A 22,468-nucleotide genomic window follows, 5' to 3' on the forward strand; every position below is an offset into this window, starting at 1 on the left:
ACAGGTACAATTGAAAGGAGACTCCTGTAGTTGAGCCTTCCCTATGGCTTCCCTGGGATTTTAGGTCCAGGTGTAAAGAACTAAGCAGGTGTTGGAAGGACTTTATCTTCACTAATGTGCCAGCCAGCACATCTGAACAGGCACAATGATGTACACGATCTGTTACTCATAAGGAGGCATGAGCTTATTTCCTATCTTTGCTAGGCTAAAAAATTTTTGTCTGCATTTTCCCTGTGCTTCTCATCATTATATGTCATTCTTTACTGAGAATAGAGTGGGAATACCAGTCTGTCCTAAAGAAAAAATAGCACCTAGTTGTATAATAATATACACACCCAAGATGTGGGGAGAATTGAAATTATCTCAGGAGAAATAATATTATAATTTCTTAACCTTGTGTAGTTTACTTAAATACTTAAATACCGGTTTCTTCTGTTGTTTAAGTAATGAAACTTCATGGTTGAAAAGGTTTCTCATCCTACTTTAAGCACAGATGTCAATCTTCAAAGAAATTACTAAAGTAAGCTACCAACATATATATATATATATATATAGCCAAGATGTTATCTCTTCGTCATGATGATCAAAATGTGGGCAGCTACTTGGGTCACTAGTTGCCAGTATGGGGGGAAAAAAAAAAAGTTAACGGTGTAGTGAACTTTCTTTATCTCTGTCTAAAAGCACCTGCCTCAAAAAAAAAAAAATCTTTCATTTGAAAAAAATTCTTCAAAATAAACTAATAAGGTAGACAGTGTATATTATGAGGTGAAGCCCTTTACTAAGCTAGTGGTTTTGACAGCAGCATCATAGTTGATTATTATTCATCAGTATATTAAAGTAGATTAAAAAATGCAATTAGTAAGACATGTATATTATTAATTTTAACAAAATATGTCAATAGTAAGTGGTAAACCTTGTCATGATGTGCTGGCTTGACTGAAAATGGGTTAATTTTCTTCATGCAGTTAGAAACCTTCATTTTTCATAGCTAGCACGGTCATTATTTGGACTTAGTTTGAGAACAATAGATAACACCCCAGCACAGAGTTAATGTTTTTAATTGCTCCAGTCTGAGAGCCAAGGACACTCTGAGTGCTCTGCCCACAGGTGTGAGGCATCGAGGAAGGCAGACATAGATGGGACAGAGCTTGACTGACATCCAGACTGATCAATAAGAGTATTCCATCCCATTGGTGTCGTGCTTCAGATTTAAGGAGAGTGGGGCCTTCCAGTTTCATCTTGTCTCTCTCTGGGGTGCAGCCGAGGGAGTTTCAGTCGGCACATTTAGTCTGGCCTTTTGCCATTTTGCAGAGGCCTCTGGGCTTTTCTGCCATTTTTTCCGCCCCCCCCACTCCCTTTTTTTTTTTTTCTCTCTTTTGGATCGACTGTTCAGGACTGGGGTATTGCTTCCTGGGACTGGCTGCTTAGTGTGGACAGAGTCTGTGGGGAATTGCACTGAGTATCTTTTATTTTATATTCTATTTCTATTTTGTATATATTTACTAGTAGTTTATTAGTATTTTGTTATCTTATTAAACTGTGTTTGTCTCAATCCAAGTTTCTCCCTTCCCTTTGGATTCTCTCCCTGATGAAACCAGAGCTGGCTTCAAAAAGTGATGCCTGACAAAAATGGGAGCTGCACCGGAGACACAGCTCCGGGCCACACTGCTTACATCCACCCACTCTAAGAGGCAAATGCCTCTCATGAGCTTCGCCAGCTAAGCCAAAGGGCAGGGGAAACCAAGACACATGAGACCAAGAAAAATACTATAAAATAAGGGAAACATAGTTACTAGCATACTGAATGTCGCTTGATCATCAGTCTGTGTCAGATTGGCAGTTGTGTCTGTGAATGAATCTTTTTTTCTAGAAAAGTGCTCCTATCCTGTAAACTACATTTCCATTTCAATATCTGAGACAGTCATATCATTGTTTTCAGTAGTGATCATCACTTATATATCATGCAAATCGTATAATTCATTATTAAAGAGTAAAAATCACATTATTTCTTCTATACCATACACGATCGAAATACTTTCCTGTACATCATCTGGTCATCATTTTCATTGCCAGTATGTTCCCAATTCGTGATTTAAAACTAAGAAGTTTATGTTAAACTCTGAAAGAGTTTCAAAAAGACATTCCAGCATTCCTCTAACTGTAAGATTACTCTGAGAAGGACAAGTGTTAAAACTGCAGGGGTTTTTGTGCTTATGCCATATTATGCATAGATACATGGGCCCAAATTACATCCTACTTAGATTCCTTCCCCTGCTTCTCCTGCTTTTTCCCCTGCCTCAACTGCAGGATGACACAAGATCTGCAATGGTGAATCTATGCTTCTTGGGAATTCCTTTGCTTATATCATGGGAATTCTGCCAGGTTGATTAAATCATCTGTAGCTCAGTGGAACAGTACAAAATTGCCAATAATGGGCATGAACCTATATCTATATTTGCTACGCATTTTAAATTTGATAATTTTCCCTGATATAAATAGAACATGTGTTAATAGTACCTGTCACTCCTTTATAGCTTTCTGCATAACAAGAAGGATCCAAAGGAATAATAGGTGCCTTCTTTAATATCCACATGATAAACCTAAATGTTGGACACAAAGTTAAAGAAAATCACACCAAAAAGGAATAAAACTTCCAAATATGGGATAGATTCTGATTGACTCAGAAGAGTTGCATTATAAGAGGGACAGGTCATAGATGGAGGACTTCATTAAAAGTGTAGCACTGAGCTGTACTAAATATAATACTTCTGTTTTAATTCCATATTTCCATGTCTTATTTACTTTATACCAAAAAACAAATACTGAGTTTATGTCAGCAAGTAAAAATGTCCATCGTCTCCAAGTAAGTTAGTAATCATACATTTACTGTTCTGCAAGCATGAGGATCATGCAACAAATTTCAGTTACACTTTTCTTCTGGATTCTGCTCATTATTCTCTCTCCTTCATGGACTTAGTATAACATTGTGCACAACTTCTGTCAGCCATCATTTCAACAGGCTACAAATATATTTATTAATGGGGCTTTTTTTTAACTGGTTAGAAAAGAGAGATAGACCATATTTAATCACTGATTTTTCATCTATTACATATTCAAATATAATGCTGCTAGGCAAGAAATTGAAGTGTGTCACTGAAAAAAACAAAAAACGAAATGTAAAAAGTGTCCATATTAGACTAACTCTGCTTCTGCCATGTCAATGCATATCTTATTGTTAAATTCAATTAGACCACTTTCTTTATTTCAGAGTGCTTTTGGAAATTCCACTAACATTTTCAGTAGTATTCAAGTAGTTTTGCAAAATATGTAGTGTATTTGTAATAACTGGTGATATAGTACAACAGTGAACTGCTCAGCTAATGTATGACTGGAATTTTGATTTTGCGCAAGTGACTTGAAGAACAGAATAAGCCACTCTAAACCTGATAGGCTGCCCATGATTTATACTAATTTAAATATAATTATAATTGTAACAGATGTTTTGTTTTAAATTAAACTGACCTCTATGATTGTCTGTGTTTTATGATTAGAACTTGTCTAACTCTATGCATTGGACACCATCTGCAAGGATTTAGTGCTAACTGTATGTATTGTGCATCCAGTACTTTTCAGCACAGGGTGAATCCAAGATATGAAATCTTCATCTCAGGATGAATAATACCATCCTTTTGTTTTAAAACATGTCAATTTCTCTTAAGCTATCATTCTTTAATATTTAATCAGCACAGAAAAATACATTTCATTTGGCCTTAGCTATGTGTCGCAATAAGATAAGAGACAGGAAAGCTAATAAAATAAATTGGTTAAGTTATCCAGAAGATAATGCTTCAGAATTTAGAATATGTAACTATATTTTTCAAAGTGGATGTTAATTTAGCCTGTGGTTCTCTGAAAGACACAATTTGTGAAGGAAAGCTAATAGGCAGCTTTAGTGGCTTGAAGAATTGATGATTTTCTCTCATTTGTCTCCCTCAGTTGCTGTTTGTTTTGTTTATTACAGGATACTGTTCAGAAGACAATAGCATGTAAGGGTTACATCTGGTGTATGTTCAAAAACTAGTGGCGCAAAATGCTGAGGCGGGCTGGGGTGAACTGCGCTCTGACAGCAGGCTTGGGGTAAAAAACTGCCATTGCATGAGGGTCCTGGCATATAGAACTGCTCACAAAGGTGTGTTGTTGAGGCAGAAGAGGTGAAAAGGGGTGATCACAGTGACTGGAAATTATTATTCCCCCATCTTGTTTATTCCACCTTCGTTTTTCTTTTTTTAAGTCATTTAGCGACCTGAGGTGAAATGGGTAGGAATTGACAGTGTACATGCTGCTGCTGGCAGCAGAGTTGCTGCAGTTGCTCCCTGGACATGAAAGAAGGGGGAAAAGGGAGAAAGAAACACAATTGTTGTTCTCTGAACAAAACATATGTAAAGATAACAGGTTTGATTTATTTGAAACCAACCCCTTTTTCCTGAAGAAACGATTCTCCCCTCCACCGCAGTTCAGTAAAAGGGAGAGATGATTTTTTGTCTCTCCTTCTCCTTACCCGCACAAAGAAAACGTGGGTTGATACCATTTTTATTGTTCTGCTGGGGTGGGTTTCAGACCTCGCATTAGCATATTGAATGTCTAATTGAATTCGGGGGCTGTGTTAATCATCTTGTTTTGTTTAGGGGCAGTTGGTGAAAGGTGCCAGCAAATGATCGCTTTGGCTTGGGGTTAGCGTGGTGCTGTCACCCCAAGAAAAAGAAATCGAGAAGGGGGAGGGAGCTAGGGAAAGGCGAGTTGACTGAGTGATGTCTGGAGGGCGAACTCGTGTGTTTCTTTAGTGATGTTGTGCGCTGCTGTACTGAAATCCACCCCTCTGCTGGAGCTAAGGCAAGAGTTGGAGGCATCTGATGCTGCCGTTTCCAGGGTGAAATTTCTAAGGCTGATCACTAAAAACAACAACCAAAAAAATAAAAATCCTCAGCAAAAATAGCCATCAGAACAGAAGATCCGGCATCTCCCAGTCCAACTGGCATAACCTAGACAGACATTTGAGAACCATCTGCCTTTAAACTAGCCACACACACACCAGAGAGGAGGGAGGGGAAAAAAAAAAAAGAAAAAAAAGAAAAAAAAAAAAAAAAAAAAAAGAAAAAGACACTACAACTACCGACCATCACATTTTCTCCAAAAGGGCCAGAAACAGAGCCGGTAGGAAAAGAAAAAAAAAAAAAGAGAGAGAGAGCAAGCCTCCCCCTCTTCCCCCGATGAGTTTTTCGCAGTGCTCTGGTGAGGCTCGGAGGTGGCTGGCAGCGCAGGGGGCGGCTGCTGCCGCGGCTGGCGGGGCTCCGCGCAGCGCAGCGCGCCGGGCTGTCAGCACCGCCGCGCCGGACAGCTCCGCTGCGCTCCGCGCCGCTCCGCGCTGCCCGCTCCGCCCCGCGCTGCCCGCTCCCCGCCCGGCCGCGCCGCGGGGGCGCCGCCGGGGCCGGTCCTGCCCCACAACAAGTACCGCTCTGCTGTCCGGGAACTCCGCTCCACTCTCCTCGCGGTTAAACTGCATTGTCTCCTCACGGAATTGGCCGTCAGGCGTAATTATCCCGATTTTTCCCCCCCTCCCTCTCTCTCTCCTTTGCAGGAACGACTCTTTGGGAACCTGGTCCACCCAGGGATGTAAAACTGTGCTTACCGATGCATCCCATACGAAATGCTTATGTGATCGTCTCTCTACCTTCGCCATTTTGGCTCAGCAACCTAGAGAAATAGTAAGTAACAAAGAGGGGGAAAAAAACCCCAGCTTTAATGCAAAAGGCAATGGCGGGGGGGCTGCGGGGGGTGGGGGAGCTGGTCGAGCTTTCCTCTCAGGTATATTTCAGACGTTGCATTGAGGAATTGTTTAATATTGCAGGTAGGCAAATGTTAGTCTCCTGGTGTCTACATTGTCTCACATAAATGAATTCCAGATTCTGTGATATAACTAAATCCTAGTGAAATCTGCATGTTCTTGAACTCTGAATTTTTCAGAGAAAGCCCTCTAATTGTGATGCAAATGTGTTGAAAACTTTTGTATTGAACAATTATCAACTTAACAAGCTTTTTAAAGGTTTCCAGCCATTCCAGGGGAATGTGCAGGGCTTATTCTTGCACTTGGTAGGAAAACCCTAGATACTGTAGTTAAACAGATTGCAGATCTGCATTGGACATTTTCAGCACAGATTTTCTATGTAGTCGCTTGATATGATGTAAGAAAAATAATCAAGTTTTCATGAGAAAGAAGGAACATGTATAAGCAGACACTCCCAGTATTACTGAATGTAAGAATAGCTAAAAAGCAAATATTTGTTAAGTTGTCCTGCTAAGGCATAATTTAATGTTCCTGGTTTTGGAAGCATGTGAGCACTCTTTTTAATAGCAAAGTAGACCAGTTTGAAACAAAGTGGTTGAAATAAAATGGTACTTTCTGCCTGAGATCTGGCCTAAAAGTACATCAGTCTTACCTCCTATTTGGGTGACAAAAGATATCTTGATACATGTAATTTACAATACATGTCTGAGGCTTTAAAAAGCATTTTGGTAAACCAGGCGTAGTATCCTTTGAAACTTTTAGGTCTATTTTTTTTCCATTTGAATTAGTAAATACTGTGTCTATTTCAGAACATGAGCACATATACACATCGAGGAAAAAGCTTAACTGATATCTGATGATAATAGTTTATTTTACAGCAGGGAAAGCAAGTTTGTTTTCAAGGTCATTTATTTATTTTCATTTTTTATTAATACACAGAGTACAAATGAAATAATTCTACATTTTCAGCTTCTTTTTGGAAGGGTTATGATATTGTTGCCATAGATATCTTACCATTCCTTCTAGGCAATCAGAGGCCCAAGGAAATTAAGCATGTGAGAACAGTGGATTGAAGTCAAAGTTATTAAAAGTCAGAAAGTTTGGTAATTCTGCAACAAGCATGAATCGAATTCTGGGACAAATTACTGGATGATCTTGAATATATTATAGTGAAACCAAGCTGTTTGTTTAATACACAATTTGTTTATTATTGGTGCTTCTCAAGACAAATATATCTTTTAATTAATTTTAACTGGGGAGTAGTTTAAACTCGTGCAAACATCAGAGTCTCCTATTACATTGTAATATCACTACTTTTTATTTTTCAAAATATCATGCAGGTTGCATAAGGCATTTTAAAGCTCAAAGGCCTCTGAGGAATGTATCAAAAATTAAGTAGATCTCAGAGTTGTGTATGGATCAGTTTTGGAATTAAGTAGGTTTCTGCTTAATAAGTAATATTACTGAAGCTATCTGTGACAGCGTGGCTGTTTTGATTCTGTTGCTTTTTTTTTTCTTTTGACTTGTTTCAATTGCTGGAGGATGGTTTTCCTCATGGTTGTCTGTTGTAACCTACAGATCATGGAATCATCTGGTACACCCTCAGTGACCTTAATAGTAGGCAGTGGTCTTTCATGCTTGGCCTTGGTCACCCTAGCAGTTGTCTATGCAGCGCTATGGAGGTATGTAATGGATTGACAAAGCTGAATTGGAATACATAGCTATATTTAGTTGAATTAAACTTTAAAGAGAGCATGAGATGCAACATATATTATTTGGAAAAGAAAAAAAAAGGCAAAATGTAGTGTGTGTTTTGATGCCTAAATTTGTTGATGTGATTGATTAGTTTTGCTCTCTTGGCCTACTGGGGATGGTATAGCCCGCTCTTTCCCTTCTTCTGTGTGAATGGTATTGCATTTTCAGTGGAGTATTCATAGTGCTAATTAACATTTTACAAGATTCTTCTATATTATGTATTACCTGTGAGGCTTCTGGCCTATACCTTCAAATGCTTTTCCTCCATTTACAATTTAGAACAAAAGTTCTATGTGCTAAAAATTACGTAGCAAAGTACCACATCAGATATTGCAGATTTAGAAAGGTTCAGTCAACTGGTCTTGAGTTTATTCACTTTGGTTATAAATTTAAATGAAACCACAAAATTAAGTAGTCTCAAATAGTGTGGTGGTACATTCCAGTTATGGACATTCTTTCCATCCTGAGTTTACTATTTTAAAATATTATATTGACTTGAAAGTGCAATAGATATTTATGGAGGAAATTAATTTGAGAAGTGTTGAGAACTAGCATGATGTATTAGTGCAGAAAAAAGAGAAAAATAAGAGGAAAAGCCATGAAAAGTAGGAAATATTTTTAAAAAGTGAACATGGGTTCTAATTTAACTTTTTTTCCATAATAAAAGAAAAATAAGTTCTTATACAAGTAAGAAGAAACATAGGGAGGAAATAATAATTTTAATAATTTGTAGAGTAATATGAAATTAAGCAATAGAATTTTTCTTTTAGAAACTCAATAATTTTGCACCCTTTTCTCTTTCACTCTCATGTAGCCACAGAGACTCACAGGATTAGACATATATATAATAAATATAGAATGTCTAGTTACATAAGTTATAATAAAAAGAATATAAAAATTATCAGTTCCTGTCTGTCAAAGCTAAGAATGGGAGTATTTCATGATATAATTCCTACTTGAAGAATTATAGTATTATTTTTATACTCCCTGATATATTTAACACGTGGATGGAAATACTGTCATGCTCAGTGGAACTGATCTTCTCCTTTATTTAGATTAGATGTAAGGAACAGACTTTTTACAATGAGCATGGTGAGGCACTGGAACAGGTTTCCCAGAAAAGTTGTGGGTGCCCCATCCCTGGCAGTGTTCAAGGCCAGGCTGGATGGGACTTCAAGCAACCTTGTCTAGTGGATGATGTCTTTGCCTGTGGCAGGGAGGTTGCAAATAAATGATCTTTTAAGGTCCCTTCCAACCCAAATCAGTCTATGATTCTATGATTCTAGTAACTTCCAAGTGGAGGAAAAAAAAGTGTATGTGATACGTTATGGACCTAGTGTGGGTTGTGGATCCAGTTGAAGATAGCTCAAGTAGGCACTGAAACTTGGATATATATATATATGCTTGTTTTTATAAATCTAGGGCTAGGGAGAAATGTGATATTTTGACCCTGTGTCTGCATTTATATTTTGGAACACCTACCTTCCCTTTGAAGGATAGGGCCTGTTTAGAAGTGATATGAGGTAGAGGTATTCTGATCTGGAGAAGGCCTTTGTGAGCATTCTTTTATGGTTGATTGATTTGATCTGCCCAAATGAAAATTCAAACTGAAAAACAAATTCAATGTCAGTCAAATATTCACTCCCCTTTCCCTTCCCTTCCCTTCCCTTCCCTTCCCTTCCCTTCCCTTCCCTTCCCTTCCCTTCCCATCCATAATGAGCTGGCAGAAAAACTAAAACCTTCCTAGCTTAACTCAATGCTATGAGCTCCTGCTTGCGCTGGATTTACTCAACCACTAAGATCCTTTGTAGTCCACAGATACTCAGTGTTAGGAAATGGCCCAGATGAATCAATAGTTAACAAGTTAGAAAGTAGCATACTGACCGTGTAGACAAGGGCACTAGACTTTCTGTAGTTGTTTGCAAACACATAGAGCTAGCCTTAACAGCATTGTTATATTCTAAGGAAAAATGTGGACTGTGGTATCAGGGTCTTCTTAAACAAACAAACAAAAAAAGTAGTGCTGTATTACTTAACTGATAGCTGAGCAAAAAGGGCTATAATTCATGTCCAAAGTTCAGCATTTCTCATGGATTCAGCACCATTTGTTATGACCTCCTTAGACTGTCAGCTATGGGTGTACAGCTCAGGAGGAGACAGCAATATTAACTAAGCTCCAGTGAGAAGCATATGCTATAGGTCATTGAATATCTAAACATATGGTATGGTCTTCATAGGAACTGAGCACCCTTAGCTTTCATTTACTAGTAGTCAACATTTACTATGTCAGCAGCTCTGAAAATCAGGTCAGTAAGGTACTTCACTTTAAACAGTAATCATTCTCTTTCTGTCCTGTATATAGAAAAATGAGAGCATTTGCATCTTGTAAGGAAAGAGACTATAAGATGATTTTACTTTTTCATCCTAAACATACTTGTAAAATGAGTATTAGTTTACAAGAGAGACTGTGTGATGCTCGCTGCTGTAATATAATCTTTCTGTAAAAACTTTGCTAATTTTTGGCATTAGGTCTTATGAAGATGAAGATATTACAGTATTATTGTTTCTTCGTGCAAATTATTTTATAAATGTGGTGGAACTTCGAGACTAATATTATCCCAGTAATGTGTTTCAAAATGCACTGCCATAGTGTCATCAACTAACCTGCATCTTATTTATGTATCATGGACCAGATCTCCTGTAAATCACCATATTTTTGCTGAAGTTAGTTATTGTGAGTGGTCTGTGCCAGCTGTGGATATTCCCAGGGATAAGCAGAGAGCATAAGAAGTTCCTGACATGAATGCATGCAAGCCCATTACTATCAGTATGGTTTTGGAATAGTGTTGCCAGCAGTTTTTAAAAGAAGCATTGATAGATTATTTTTAAAATATTCCAAGACACTAAGAGGGAATTGCATAATATCTATCAAAATGCCGTTGCTCCTATGTTTGTAATGTGATAGCTCCCTGATACCCTTTTTGAGTACTTGAAAGAGAGCACTCACCTTTCACAGTATCTCCAGTATTTAATGCAAGAATTGCATCAAAGCTTTTCATGACTTACTCGTTGTTTTCCTTTTAGAAAAGCTGTACTATCTCTTTGTTTATTTGAACAGGTACATCAGATCTGAGAGGTCAATAATTCTAATCAATTTCTGCCTGTCTATCATCTCATCAAATATCCTTATCTTGGTTGGACAAACTCAGACACATAACAAGGTATGATGATGGATTGGATTAAATTTGCACTTAAATATTGATCTATTTGGTTTATTTGTGTTTAGCTTAAAATAATTACATCCATTTAGTCCTGTACTCATATGACTTGGCATTTTTGGTGAAATATTAACAGACAAGGGAAAATATTTACCATCTTTTGTAGTCTTTTTTCCCCTCCAAAAATCCCTTTTGGTATTGTTCCTTTGGATAAGCTATGTTCTCTGTGGTAGACTTGTGTGTTTTATAACTAAATTTCAAAGCAAAAGAGTTCAAAGACTCAACATCAAAAGCACAAATTCTGGTTCATTATAATAGTTGTAATAGGATTGTGCTACAATGTTTTTGGTATTTTATTAACACACTGGTACTCAAAAGGCAAGTAGAAATTGCTTAGAAGTTAGAGTACTACTCTTGAAAATGTGCAGAAACAGACACCATAACAAGCTATAGAACTGTTAAATCTCTGACTGATGTAGCTATAAGAAAGTAATAACTCTGCATACTTTACTTAGTGATATATTGCCGATTTATTACTAATCTGTTCTCAGACTCTTTCTGAACTGAGTCGTCATTTGTCCCTCTCCTGTAGAGCAGGGCCGTATCAGTGTTTTGAGGCATCACCCAGTGCCTAGTGATGCTAGGCAACTTTCAGAAGTGAAGACAAGTGGTTGCTTAAAATTAACTATAGCTACATGATAGCTTTGAATAGAAAACAGGACATAATTGGTGAATAGGGCAGTATGTGATGAAATGCTGCTAAGTTTTGGAGTGAGCAAGTATCTGTATAGTAATTCTTTATCCCACTGTGTTAAACTACTTAATGCACTGCTTGTCTTAATTTTTCCAGTATCTAATGAAATACGTTCATCATCTGCTATAGGATAACTGGTGTTTCTACAACACACCTATAATTAATCATTTTTTCTTTTCCGAAGAGTGCTTAGAAATTTAGCTGCCAGAAGTCTCATAAATTCAATGAAAGTCACATAGCTGTACTTTGCAAAGCATACCCAAAATAAACACAGTCATTTCCAACACAGAATTTAACAAAATTATCAAGAATAAAATATTAATATGCTTTAAAGTTTTGAAAGTATGTTGAGGTACAAATAAAGAAAATATGGATTTGGAGAAGAAACCCATGTGACTCTCTCAGATTTTATTCAGAGGAAAAAAGTCAGAAATGCGTAAGCAACTTCAGAGTGCCAGAGTGCAGAGGAAGGATTAAGCCTCTCTAGAGTTTCAGCACTAATATGCATAGCAATATATACTACTTTGTTGTGTATTTCAAGAAGAAATACGGTTCAGTAGCTGAAAGTTCATGTGTGTATTGCCACTGTGGAATCAGGGTTTGAGGGTGTCAGAATGACTGTGTTTGACAATATGCTCTCTAGGTATGCTGGCAGCCTTTCTCTGATGCTTGACTTGGGGAACTCTGAACTAAAACACGCCCTTAAGTCTTAATCTCCTTGAGCTCCCTCACTTCTGCTTCCCAAATTCCTGAAAGTAGAGAGATATTATATTGACTTATTTTTGGCAACAGCAGATTTTGAAAATGGAGATGTTTTGTGGAAATAATTGGCAGAAAAAACGAACACATCACAAAGTTTACATTTTGAATATATGGCCTGAAAAATGACTCTAAAATACCACTTTTTTACTACACTTGTCTGCTTTTTGAGTCCACATCTTGCTTTTGATATGCGTACCACCCGGGAACTTCTAGCCAGGGAGTACCTCTAATGGATCAAAGGCAGAGTACATTTTTTATACCACGGAAAATATTCCTTGTTACAGACCAAAACTCTTATCACTATGTCCACTGATATGTGAATATGTTGTAGCTCCAAGAGACTAGCCAAAGTGGCCAGCTAAAGCCAGTGTTTAGCAAAAGCAAATTAAAGCAATCAGATCCAGATATGACTTCAAAATGTTTGTAAATAGGGATGTGTTTGACATCAGATATGTTTGAATTCAAGTTCTGAATTTTTTATTTTCAAATATCATATATGACCAGAAGAAACCAGTGTTTGATTTCTAGTCCATAGATCTAGATTACAATGCTGATGTCTGTAGGGAAAAATATGGTTTCATTTTCTGAGCTGGAAAATTAAATCTGTAAATGGGAACTTTAAAAGAAAATCAGGTCCTTACGTATGCTTTAAGATGAAAAGCATTTTAGATCTCTTTGTGAGATTTTATTATATACCATTATCATTAATTATTATACCATTTGGGGTTTTAGGGTTTGTTTGAAAATTTTGGGAGAAATCTTGGGAATATTTTATCAAGACAATGTTATATTAAATTCAGCAGAAATTGTTTCCTGAACAAAGGCTGAGGTGGTCTTTTATGGCAAGAAGATGAGTTCAGTTTTCTTTACTGTATCAGAGAAAATTTGAGAAATATGATACGCTAAGTTTGAGAGTTTATTTACTCTGTTCTGTTCTCATTCTTATGTTCATGCTATTCTCATATTACTGGAGCACCTAGTTAATGTCCATACGATGCCACTGATATTCACAAAATTGAAGAATGTCCCTTTTTACTGTGCTTTAGTTTGACTTTGCTTCTGAGTTGAAATTGTCCCTACTTCTCTATTTGTGTATATTCCTTTTGAGAATGGGTACTTGTAACTGTTGCCGAAGTTGAATTCCAGTTTAAAGTCGAACAGTGTGTAAATTAAGCATACCGAAGATGTATTTATACCAAACAGCATATTGTCAGTCTGTTTGCAGTTTGTGTTTTTCTCTATCTGCATTAAACACTGCACCAACTACTTTTCTTCATTTCAACGCTATTCAGTGTTATTCTCCAGGACATTTCTGTGGTTCATTTTAGTACACCCATTGACAACTGCAAGAAAGAAAAAAATATTGAGTTTCTTGGTCTGGATAAGTGCAGGTTTTCTGTTATTTTCTTTCTGTTCTATGTAAATCATAGATACTTAGCATGTTAGGTTTGGCTCTACTCTTTGAGGGTTCAGTATATCCTCAATGTTTTTTAAAAAGCTTCTTTTAGAGAAGACTAAGTGGATTTGAATATAGCACTCCTTTTGGTTCAACTAAGTTCTGGCCATTTTTGATAAAAAAGACCACGGTATTTCCCACAGAGAGAAATGGACAAAATATTTACAGAAGACATGTAGAAGTAGTTTAAATTCTTTCAAGCTACCATAGGTTTTCCATTTCTAATATTCTCTGTTTAAAAGTGGTTTTTTTCTGCCGTTTCAGTAACTCAAGGATACCAACATTAGACCAGAGGTCCAGGTCGTGGGGCTTTTTAGCTTATTTTAGAAAAGTTCATGGTGGGAGGCACTGAGAGGAGTACAGTTTCATATGGAAGATTTTGATTTGGATAGCAAAAAAGTCTTTTGCCAACAGAAAAGCCTAGCTTCTTTATTCCTTCTTCGCTAAACGTGTTGTGCATTTTATTGAAGGACACAGCTGTTATTTCACAAATACTCTGTGATGTCCCTAACGTCTACAAAAGCATTACATATTTACTTTGAAAAGACTGACAGTTTTATTGGAGGAAATATCTGTGAGTGATTTGTAGGTTTCACTGTAATGTTAACTCTTGCTATATTATGTTTCCTAATGTTCTTCTTGCCATCAAGAAAAATGATTGTATTTCTTCTATATGTGGACCTTTAACATTTAAGCTATAAATATGTAATATACTTCCGATCCCATTTAATGAATACATTCTCTAACCATAATAAGTTATTGATTAGTATTATGTGGATTTTTTTCATAAATTCTCTTTCTTTTGCATACATTCAGAAAATATCTTGTTTTCTTCACAGTTCTGCCTAAATGAAAACACATTAGCTGTTTCAGGTAAACAATTCTTGTTTACCAATTCTTCCTGTGACGAAAGCAAAGACTAATACAATTTAAAATAAACCATAGAATTCATTATACATATGGGCAGAATTTAATTATTTACTATATTATATGTTTCCGAGTGTACTTAAGAGTTCGTTGCTGGAGTTTGGGTCACATGTGAGAAGCAGGCGTATTGCTAGAAATGTCATAAGACTCTCTACATTTTGTTAGCCATAGTCAGGTTTAAGTGTGCCTACCAAGGGAAGAACAGGGAAGATGTTGAGGCACACAGCAAGATTCAGCAACCCTGATGTTCTGTGTCATCCTGTTTAATTGCACTATTCAGTTTATTATGCTTACTACTACATTTTTGAATTCATCTCTTAGAGCATACCTGAAGAGATATGAAAAAGGCATGTCCTCACCACATTAAGCACATAACATAAACAGTCAGTAGTTTTAATAAATGCATTGTAAATGAGCAAAAATCCCATAAAATTTTGTAGATAATAAGATTGGAGTGTTCACTGCATAGGCCGAGTGGACAAAAATAATCCCACTTGAGTATTTTTTTTAACAGCAGTTCTAGGCTGAAAGAAGCAAATACAAGTGGAAAGGAGTTGAGAAGCCACCACATCCCATGCCCATAGCACTCTGAAGCAGCTGATTGTGTAACTAGAGCTTCCTCAGGTTTTGAGAAACGGTGGGTGGTGGGATCCCCTGAGAACGCTGCAAATGTTCAGGTGGTACTAATGCTGCCTCTAACCACGTGGCTCTTGCCCCATATCTGCTACTGCCTTACAGATGCAGGCATTGTGGCAATATATCTCCTAGGAAACAGCAGGGGAGACCTAAGAGCAGATGGAATGAACAGAGAAATGATGCTAACACAGCATTAAGGTTGTGTTAGAAAATCAATGAGTAAGTAGGGAATTTAGTTTGTCAGGCAATAGCACTCCATATTTCAGGTCTTGCCTGGAGAACTTCAGGGGAATACCCCCCATTCAAGCAGCTGAAGCCCAGGAAAATATGTCTTTCCATTTGTGTCAGTTCCCAACTTCCAAATTAACACCTACTCTGCTAATTGCCATCTCTTTCTTTGTGTAATAGCTTTTTGAAGAGCTGAGCCACAGACTCTCTGGTATGGGTCAGCCATCACAGAACCACACCAATAAATACGTCAGCAGTCAGAGTCCACTGCACCACACACATCTGCCTGCCGTGTATTTGGGAACTCAGGAACAATTAACAAGAGAAGAGCCAACTTAACTGAATAACTATTACAGGAATAGGTCTGTTTAAGCAACACTGTTTTACCATGCCAAATTCTGACAAAACCCGTTAACATCAGCTACATTTAGATTCTCAAGAGAACCTCTGGGAGCAGATCTTTCTTACCCAAGATCAGTAAACGTTGTCATTCATGCTACTGTTACCTGCCTCAGAGGAGAAGGTAACATTCCTCTCAAAAGTGCCTGCCAGTCTGTTTCTCAAAATACATCAATTTTATCATTCAGTTTGCTATTTCTAAACAAAACAGACACTTGGATTGTAAGCGGGTTACAGGGAAAAAATTGGGTAGATATTAGCAGCGTATGTTCTCTGCCTCCAATCCCCAGATAATTTTTAAGAGCTCTGTGAACTATTTTAGAGTCACTGAATTGTGCAGGTTGGAAGATTATCTGGTCCAACCTCATTCTCAAGGCAGGTTCAGCTGTAAGGCTGGAACAGGTTGCTCAGGGCTTTATATAGTCAAGTCTTGAAAACCTCCAGATATGGAAACTGCACAATGTTCTTGGGAAACTTGATCCACTGCTAGACTGTCCTCATGGTTAAAATGTTTTTCCATATATCTGGTCTGGACCTTCTCTTGTTTCAATTTATGCCCATCGTCCCTTTGTCATCCCACGACACATCAGAGACTGGCTTCATCTTCTCAGTGATGTCTGTGTAGGCATTGGCAGGCTGTTGTTAGATGTCCTTGAAACTGTGTCTTCTCCAGGCTGATCTAGCCCAAGTTCCTTAGCCTCTCTTCATAAGGCAAGTGTTCAAGCACCCAAGCATCTTGACTCACTCCAGTTTATCAAGTCTTCTTTATACTGAGCAACCCAATTGTATTTGACACAGTATTCTAGATATGGTCTAGTGGGTGCTGAGCAGAGAAGGACAATCCGTCCCTCAGCCTACTGCCTGTGGTTCTCTTGATTCAGCCCCAGATGCTTTCAACCATCTATGCTGCCAGGGGACACTGGTGACTCATATGCAGCTCACTGCCCATCCCTCCAACCTGTCTAGGTCTCTCTGGATGGCAGCCATGCTCTTCAGCATATAGGCTGGTCCCCCCAGTTTGTTGTTACCTACAAACTATATGAAGAAGCATTCCCCTGCCTCCTCCAGGTCATTGACATTAAACATAGGTCCCTGGATAGACTCATGCAGTACTCTGCTTGTTATCTGCCTTCAGCTAAATTCCCACCCATTAATCATCACTCTTCAAGCCAACCAACTAGTTTTTGTATCTATAAAGTTGTCCACTAATACAACTGTGACCTCCTAGTTTGGCTGCAAGAATATGGTGAGAGACTGTGAGCTGGTTCTGAATGAGCTTTATTTTGAAAAACAAAAGTGAGGTTTGTTTGGAAATCAAAAATTTACCAAGGTTTACTCATGAAAGACGTAGACTGTGTCTGACCCATTACTTACCCTGATGACTCAAGTGACTCTCAGCTGGTGAGGGTCTCCTTCCATCCACCCAAACAACCACACATTGCATGCATGTGCTGAGGAATGTTGCACAGGTATAGTCTGTTCCTTCCTCCCTGTTTGTAGTGCGGGGCTTCGTGCTGGCATGTGTACCTCTGCTGTCCTGCCTTAGCACAAGAAAACATAGCTCAGACTTTCCTGAAGTAAACCTCTGCTGTCCTACTCTTCCAAAATGGTGGGGGTTTTACCTCTTTCCTCTTCAGGACATTGTTTAGAGTATTTCTTTCTCTTCTGGAGTTCATCCTCACCGCCCTGAGGAAAACAGCTCATTCTCTCACAAACACCTGTTTGAATCATTACAGGCAATCTGTTGATGACTCAAGCACCTATTTTGGGCTTCACACCTTTTTTCTACTTTTGCATATTTGTTGAATTTCAGTGGAAATAGAAAAGCAGACAATGGGAAGTAGATCAACCTACAAACAGTTAAATATTCATGTGTTTTATTTACATAATCTTAGTTTTAAGAAAGAGGAAGCCATGAACACTTCTGGGTGACAATAGTAAAAGTCTTTTTAAAATGAAGATACCATATGAATAGACTTCACAAGACTAAACAGTTTAAGTAATAATAGCAACAGCAACACCAAAAATCAGCATTCAGCTACTTGGTTATTTTCATTCTAGCCTAAAAGTTGAATTTCCTACATGGATTTTCCTATGTGAGTTACCATTTCTAAGAATGTAAGCATAGAATCCATTTGTCAAGTAAACCAAAACACATACACAAACTCAGTAAAATATTTCTGATAGAAGTATTTGGTAAAATAATACATTAAAAAATACAACTCTGAGATAAATGCAATGTAAATCTTATGCCCTACTACAATAATTATTACATAATTACTCTTTCTGTATAACAAAACGAAACATGTTAGAAAACACAATCTCTTTCAAAAGACTATCATTTAAGGAATAATAGTGTAAATTTTGTGCAAAAGATCATCTACCTATTGTACTGGATTTTATTTGTACTTCCATACAACTCCCTGTTGTGTCCGCATATTTTCAGGAACATATGGTGTGGTTTAACCTTGACATGCACTGTGAAGTTCATTTGTACATTTTTACATTTTTCCCTTGTATTCTCCTAGGTCAGAGTTTTTACGCCCCTATGTCTTGTAGTCTAGTCAATGAGAGCGCTTTATAAGGGAAAGACTATTGGATTGGTCTGATTCTTAGATTGGTCTGATCAGAAGCTGTAAAATGAATATTCTTTCCTTAACACTACATATTTCACCTTCTAACAAAGCTGTGGGGCTAAAACCTGTAATCCTTATATGTGAAGGTATTCTCTAGCCCTACGTTTACTTTTACTTTATAGCTTTAGAAATAGTGTCACATAGAAGTTGGGAGAATCTGGCTCAGAGGTGGCTTAAGAGTCAATATGAAAAGGAATCATGGGGTTTGTGTTTGTTACTTAAGGCTGAAGTACACTCAGTTCTGAAAACAGAGCTTGCTAGTGAATCAGTTCACTTTTTATGCTGGAGTCCCACTTGCTTTTGCAGCATCTAAAAAAAAAAAAAAAAAGTGAATCATGTTTTGCTACATTCAATCAAACTAGTCCAGGATGCTGTTTGAACAGCAGCAGCCAAAACCAACCACTCCAGAAGTACAACAAGCTTTGCCCTGGGCAATTGTGAGTTAACCTACCCTCTACCTTATTAAATTGTTTAATTTGTGATTGATTTAAAGTTGTGGCTAAAATAAATTTCTTGTAATATGGTAATCGTTCTCAGGTACTAAGATTAAGGTCTGTGTTCCAGGGTCTATGTCCAGACCTGTTTGTTCATTATATATTTGTCTGCCTTCGGAGAAAAACAAACAAACAAACAAAAACAAACTTGACAAGAGTGGATCTCAAGTTTCTTTCTTTCCTTCCTTCCTTCTTTCCTTCCTGCCTGCCTGCCTTTCCTGTGAATCTTGTTTGCATGGCTACAAGTGGCCAGGTTTCAACAGGAAAAGCATGGACTTTCTTTCCCATTTCCACTTTCTATCTCTTCTACAGTAAGATGGTAATGTGAATTTTGGTTTTAGACTGAGACCAACAATCAGATGGAAAGACAGGGATGATCACACAAATTCTGACCTTTCCTGCTTTTTCTTTCTGAGAAAAAAACCTGTGGTGACTGTGTGCTGAGCTCATTGAAGTCAGCATTCACTAAGTGTGGTCTGAGCATATTTACTACATCTTGAGAGAAAACAGTGTTGTTAGATGCTCTGGGTCACAGCAGGACTTTGGCATGAGAGGGAAGCTTAGCTTGTAAAATAAAAGGACTCATAGGTATGGTTAGGGAACCAAAATTGTGTACCCAGAGATCCTCTAAGTGCTAGTGTAAAATGCATATAGTCCCTCTAATTTTAGATCGCTGCTGAAACATGACCTTTTTATAGTTGTTTTCATGGGCATACATGCTTATTATGTTGAGTCTCAATGAGTCATTCCATAGAAATCAAACCTGGAACTGAAAAATTTGACAGTAACTGTGTTCTAGTGTTTTTCTCTTTTGATGGTTTTGTCAAAATTTATATAAAACTGACATTGTGGATGAATAAGTAGGTATTTTGTGGAATTTAATAAAAATTATGCTCAGAATAATTGTTGAAAGAAAACTGTAAAGGTAAATCTATGAAGCATGCATTTGGTTATAATCATGGACATTTTTAATGAATGTAATTGTGAGATTTCCAGAACCCTGCAGGGAAATGTACATGTTTGTAATAAAAAGGCCTCAAGCTGTTAAAACTGATAGAATTTCTGAAATGTCAAGAAAGTTCAGTTTGCACTAGGCTTCTGGGTTTAAAAACAGGATGGAAAACATGTTAGTATCTCTCTCTTCTGAAGAAAATTGAAATATATCTGGCACAAGGAGTCCAGCAGTTGGAAGGAAGTATGAATAAGGTTGGCACAAAATGTTGTTCTATTAGTAAGTGATTACATATCTGTCTCTAATTAGTAGCATGGCATATAATTTGTGCTCTGTGCTTTTCATTTCATAAAAAGTCATATCTTCAACCTATCCTATATTTGCTATATAATTTCTTTAAGCTAGTAAATCTAAATGGATTTCATACTCTTTAAATACTACTCAAAGTTAGGTGAAGGCTTAGAATGAGAATGGCTTCCTTAACAAGTTTAGCTGAGCCATACAGGACAACAAAGCCTTAATGTGTCACAACCTACAGCTGTTGAAACTTGCGTTTTAAAAAGATGGGATTAATTGTAAAGCTGTTGTTATTTGCACTGAGATTTTGCACTTATATTTAAGAGGGCTTTCAAGTCTCTGTCTTTTACTGCATATCCTCTTATGTCAAGTCAATCAGTATTCAGACTTGAGTGTTCACAATTTAATTATTGCTATAAAACTGTAATATTGGCACTGCTTATCTTTTAAAGTAAATATAGAATAATAATAACATTTCACTGAACTGAATGATTCCACAAGGCATTGCAGTTGTACTACAATGGAAGAATGATGGTTTTGATAGGAATTGTAGTTAGACTGCAGTATCAAGGCAGCATTAATGATGGACAAGAACTGCTGCTAAACTCAGTTTATCTCTTCTAGCTGTTCATAAATCTCATCCCATAAAATTATTCTAGAAATAAATTTGTAAGGGTTTAAACCTGATTAAGTGTCTGTTTTATAAAGGATTCTTCATATTGGAAAGAAGATTCGACAACAGTACCTAACACCAGTAAAAATATATTCTAGTCAGATTTTTAAACCTTAGTGAGAAGACTAAATCACGTGCCATAAATACCTAAAGAACTTATGTGTCCTAGTTAAACATTAGCCATTAAACAATCAAATATGTCTTATTAATTGTAGGAAATTGTCTGTCAGTTGCAGATAGGAATTTTTTAAAACTTCAAGTTGTGGCTTTAATCCCTGTGCATGCATTTTGCCCATAGCAAATGCAAAGCCTGAAATGAATCAGAACTAAACCAGATTGTATTGCCTTGCAGTTGCAATGGCTAGGAGCATGCACACAAGTTATTGATATGGTTCAGCTGACATTTGTTATGCCATGATGACTTGATTGTGTGTTTGAGCCCCTGGAGGAGGGGTTTATTTTAGTGAATAAGTATGATAAGCAAAGCAGAGCCAAAGAAGCACTTTGCAGGATTTCTGTTCAATACATGTATACCACTCCCAGCACAACTGGACCTCGAAGTCTCTCAGTTTTACAGTGTATTAGTGTTAAATACTAATAATTCACATGGGCTTTGCTAATCTCAGCTCATGGTCCTTCCAGTCATCATGTGCCAGCCAGAAGGACTGGTTTGTGTCACTTGCATTCGCTTGCCTCTCCTAGAAACTGGTGATCTGAAATCTGTTATTGTGCTGTGAAAGCTTAAACTTCTGGAAGGAATTTGTCTAAGTGGTGTTAAAGGGAATAAAAAATGCTTGATTATGAATGCACAAAGCAAGTAGCCCTTCATTGCAGTCCCTAGCTTATTTCGTCTCCAAACTTTTTCTTAGGCTCATATGCACAACACTCCCCTGTGATAGTCTGGTTCTTTCATTATGGTCTACTAGAGGCTTTTGTTTTCAGTAGCTTCTAAATTATCAGAATAGATCTATAGTCTAACATTACCCAGCTTATAAATAAAGTAAAAAACAAAAACAAAACCAATCTTGTTCCTTCTGTCATCTGGAAGGGAAGATTGCTTTCCTATAATGATCTAACCTGGTCTGTACAATTGGTTTTGAGACGCTGCTGTGTGTACAGCAGGTGGCACTGATTTCAGTGGTTGGCTTTGCAGGCAAAACTATCTGATCTGTGCAGGTCACAGAGCATCCACTAAGGGAATTCCCAGCAAAGGAGCTAAAAGAATACAGATAAACTTTCCAAAAGTAATTTGGCTATATCATGTCATTCAGGGCATGATGGGCATGGATATAGTTTCAGAGATTTTGTAGGAGGAAATATCCATGCTAAGTATATAATTTGAAATGTAACATTTTATACTTGCTAATTTTACTTGCCAAGATGCATCCGAGAGACTTCTAGCATTAATTATTAAATATTGTTGTTGTTGATAAAAATAA

General features: G+C 37.4%; 1 protein-coding gene across 1 annotated transcript in view; it reads left to right on the forward strand.

Annotated features, from left to right (window-relative positions):
• ADGRB3 (adhesion G protein-coupled receptor B3) overlaps positions 1–22,468 on the forward strand; it is a 445,550-nt gene that overhangs the window by 346,684 nt on the left and 76,398 nt on the right. Inside the window, exons 16-18 of the mRNA XM_065630898.1 lie at positions 5,636–5,762; positions 7,421–7,524; positions 10,716–10,818. Of these exons, the coding sequence (XP_065486970.1) occupies positions 5,636–5,762; positions 7,421–7,524; positions 10,716–10,818 (334 nt within the window). The remainder of the gene's footprint in view (positions 1–5,635; positions 5,763–7,420; positions 7,525–10,715; positions 10,819–22,468) is intronic.

This window comes from Caloenas nicobarica, chromosome 3 (assembly GCF_036013445.1).
Source record: "Caloenas nicobarica isolate bCalNic1 chromosome 3, bCalNic1.hap1, whole genome shotgun sequence".
NCBI classification, from domain to species: domain Eukaryota; kingdom Metazoa; phylum Chordata; class Aves; order Columbiformes; family Columbidae; genus Caloenas; species Caloenas nicobarica.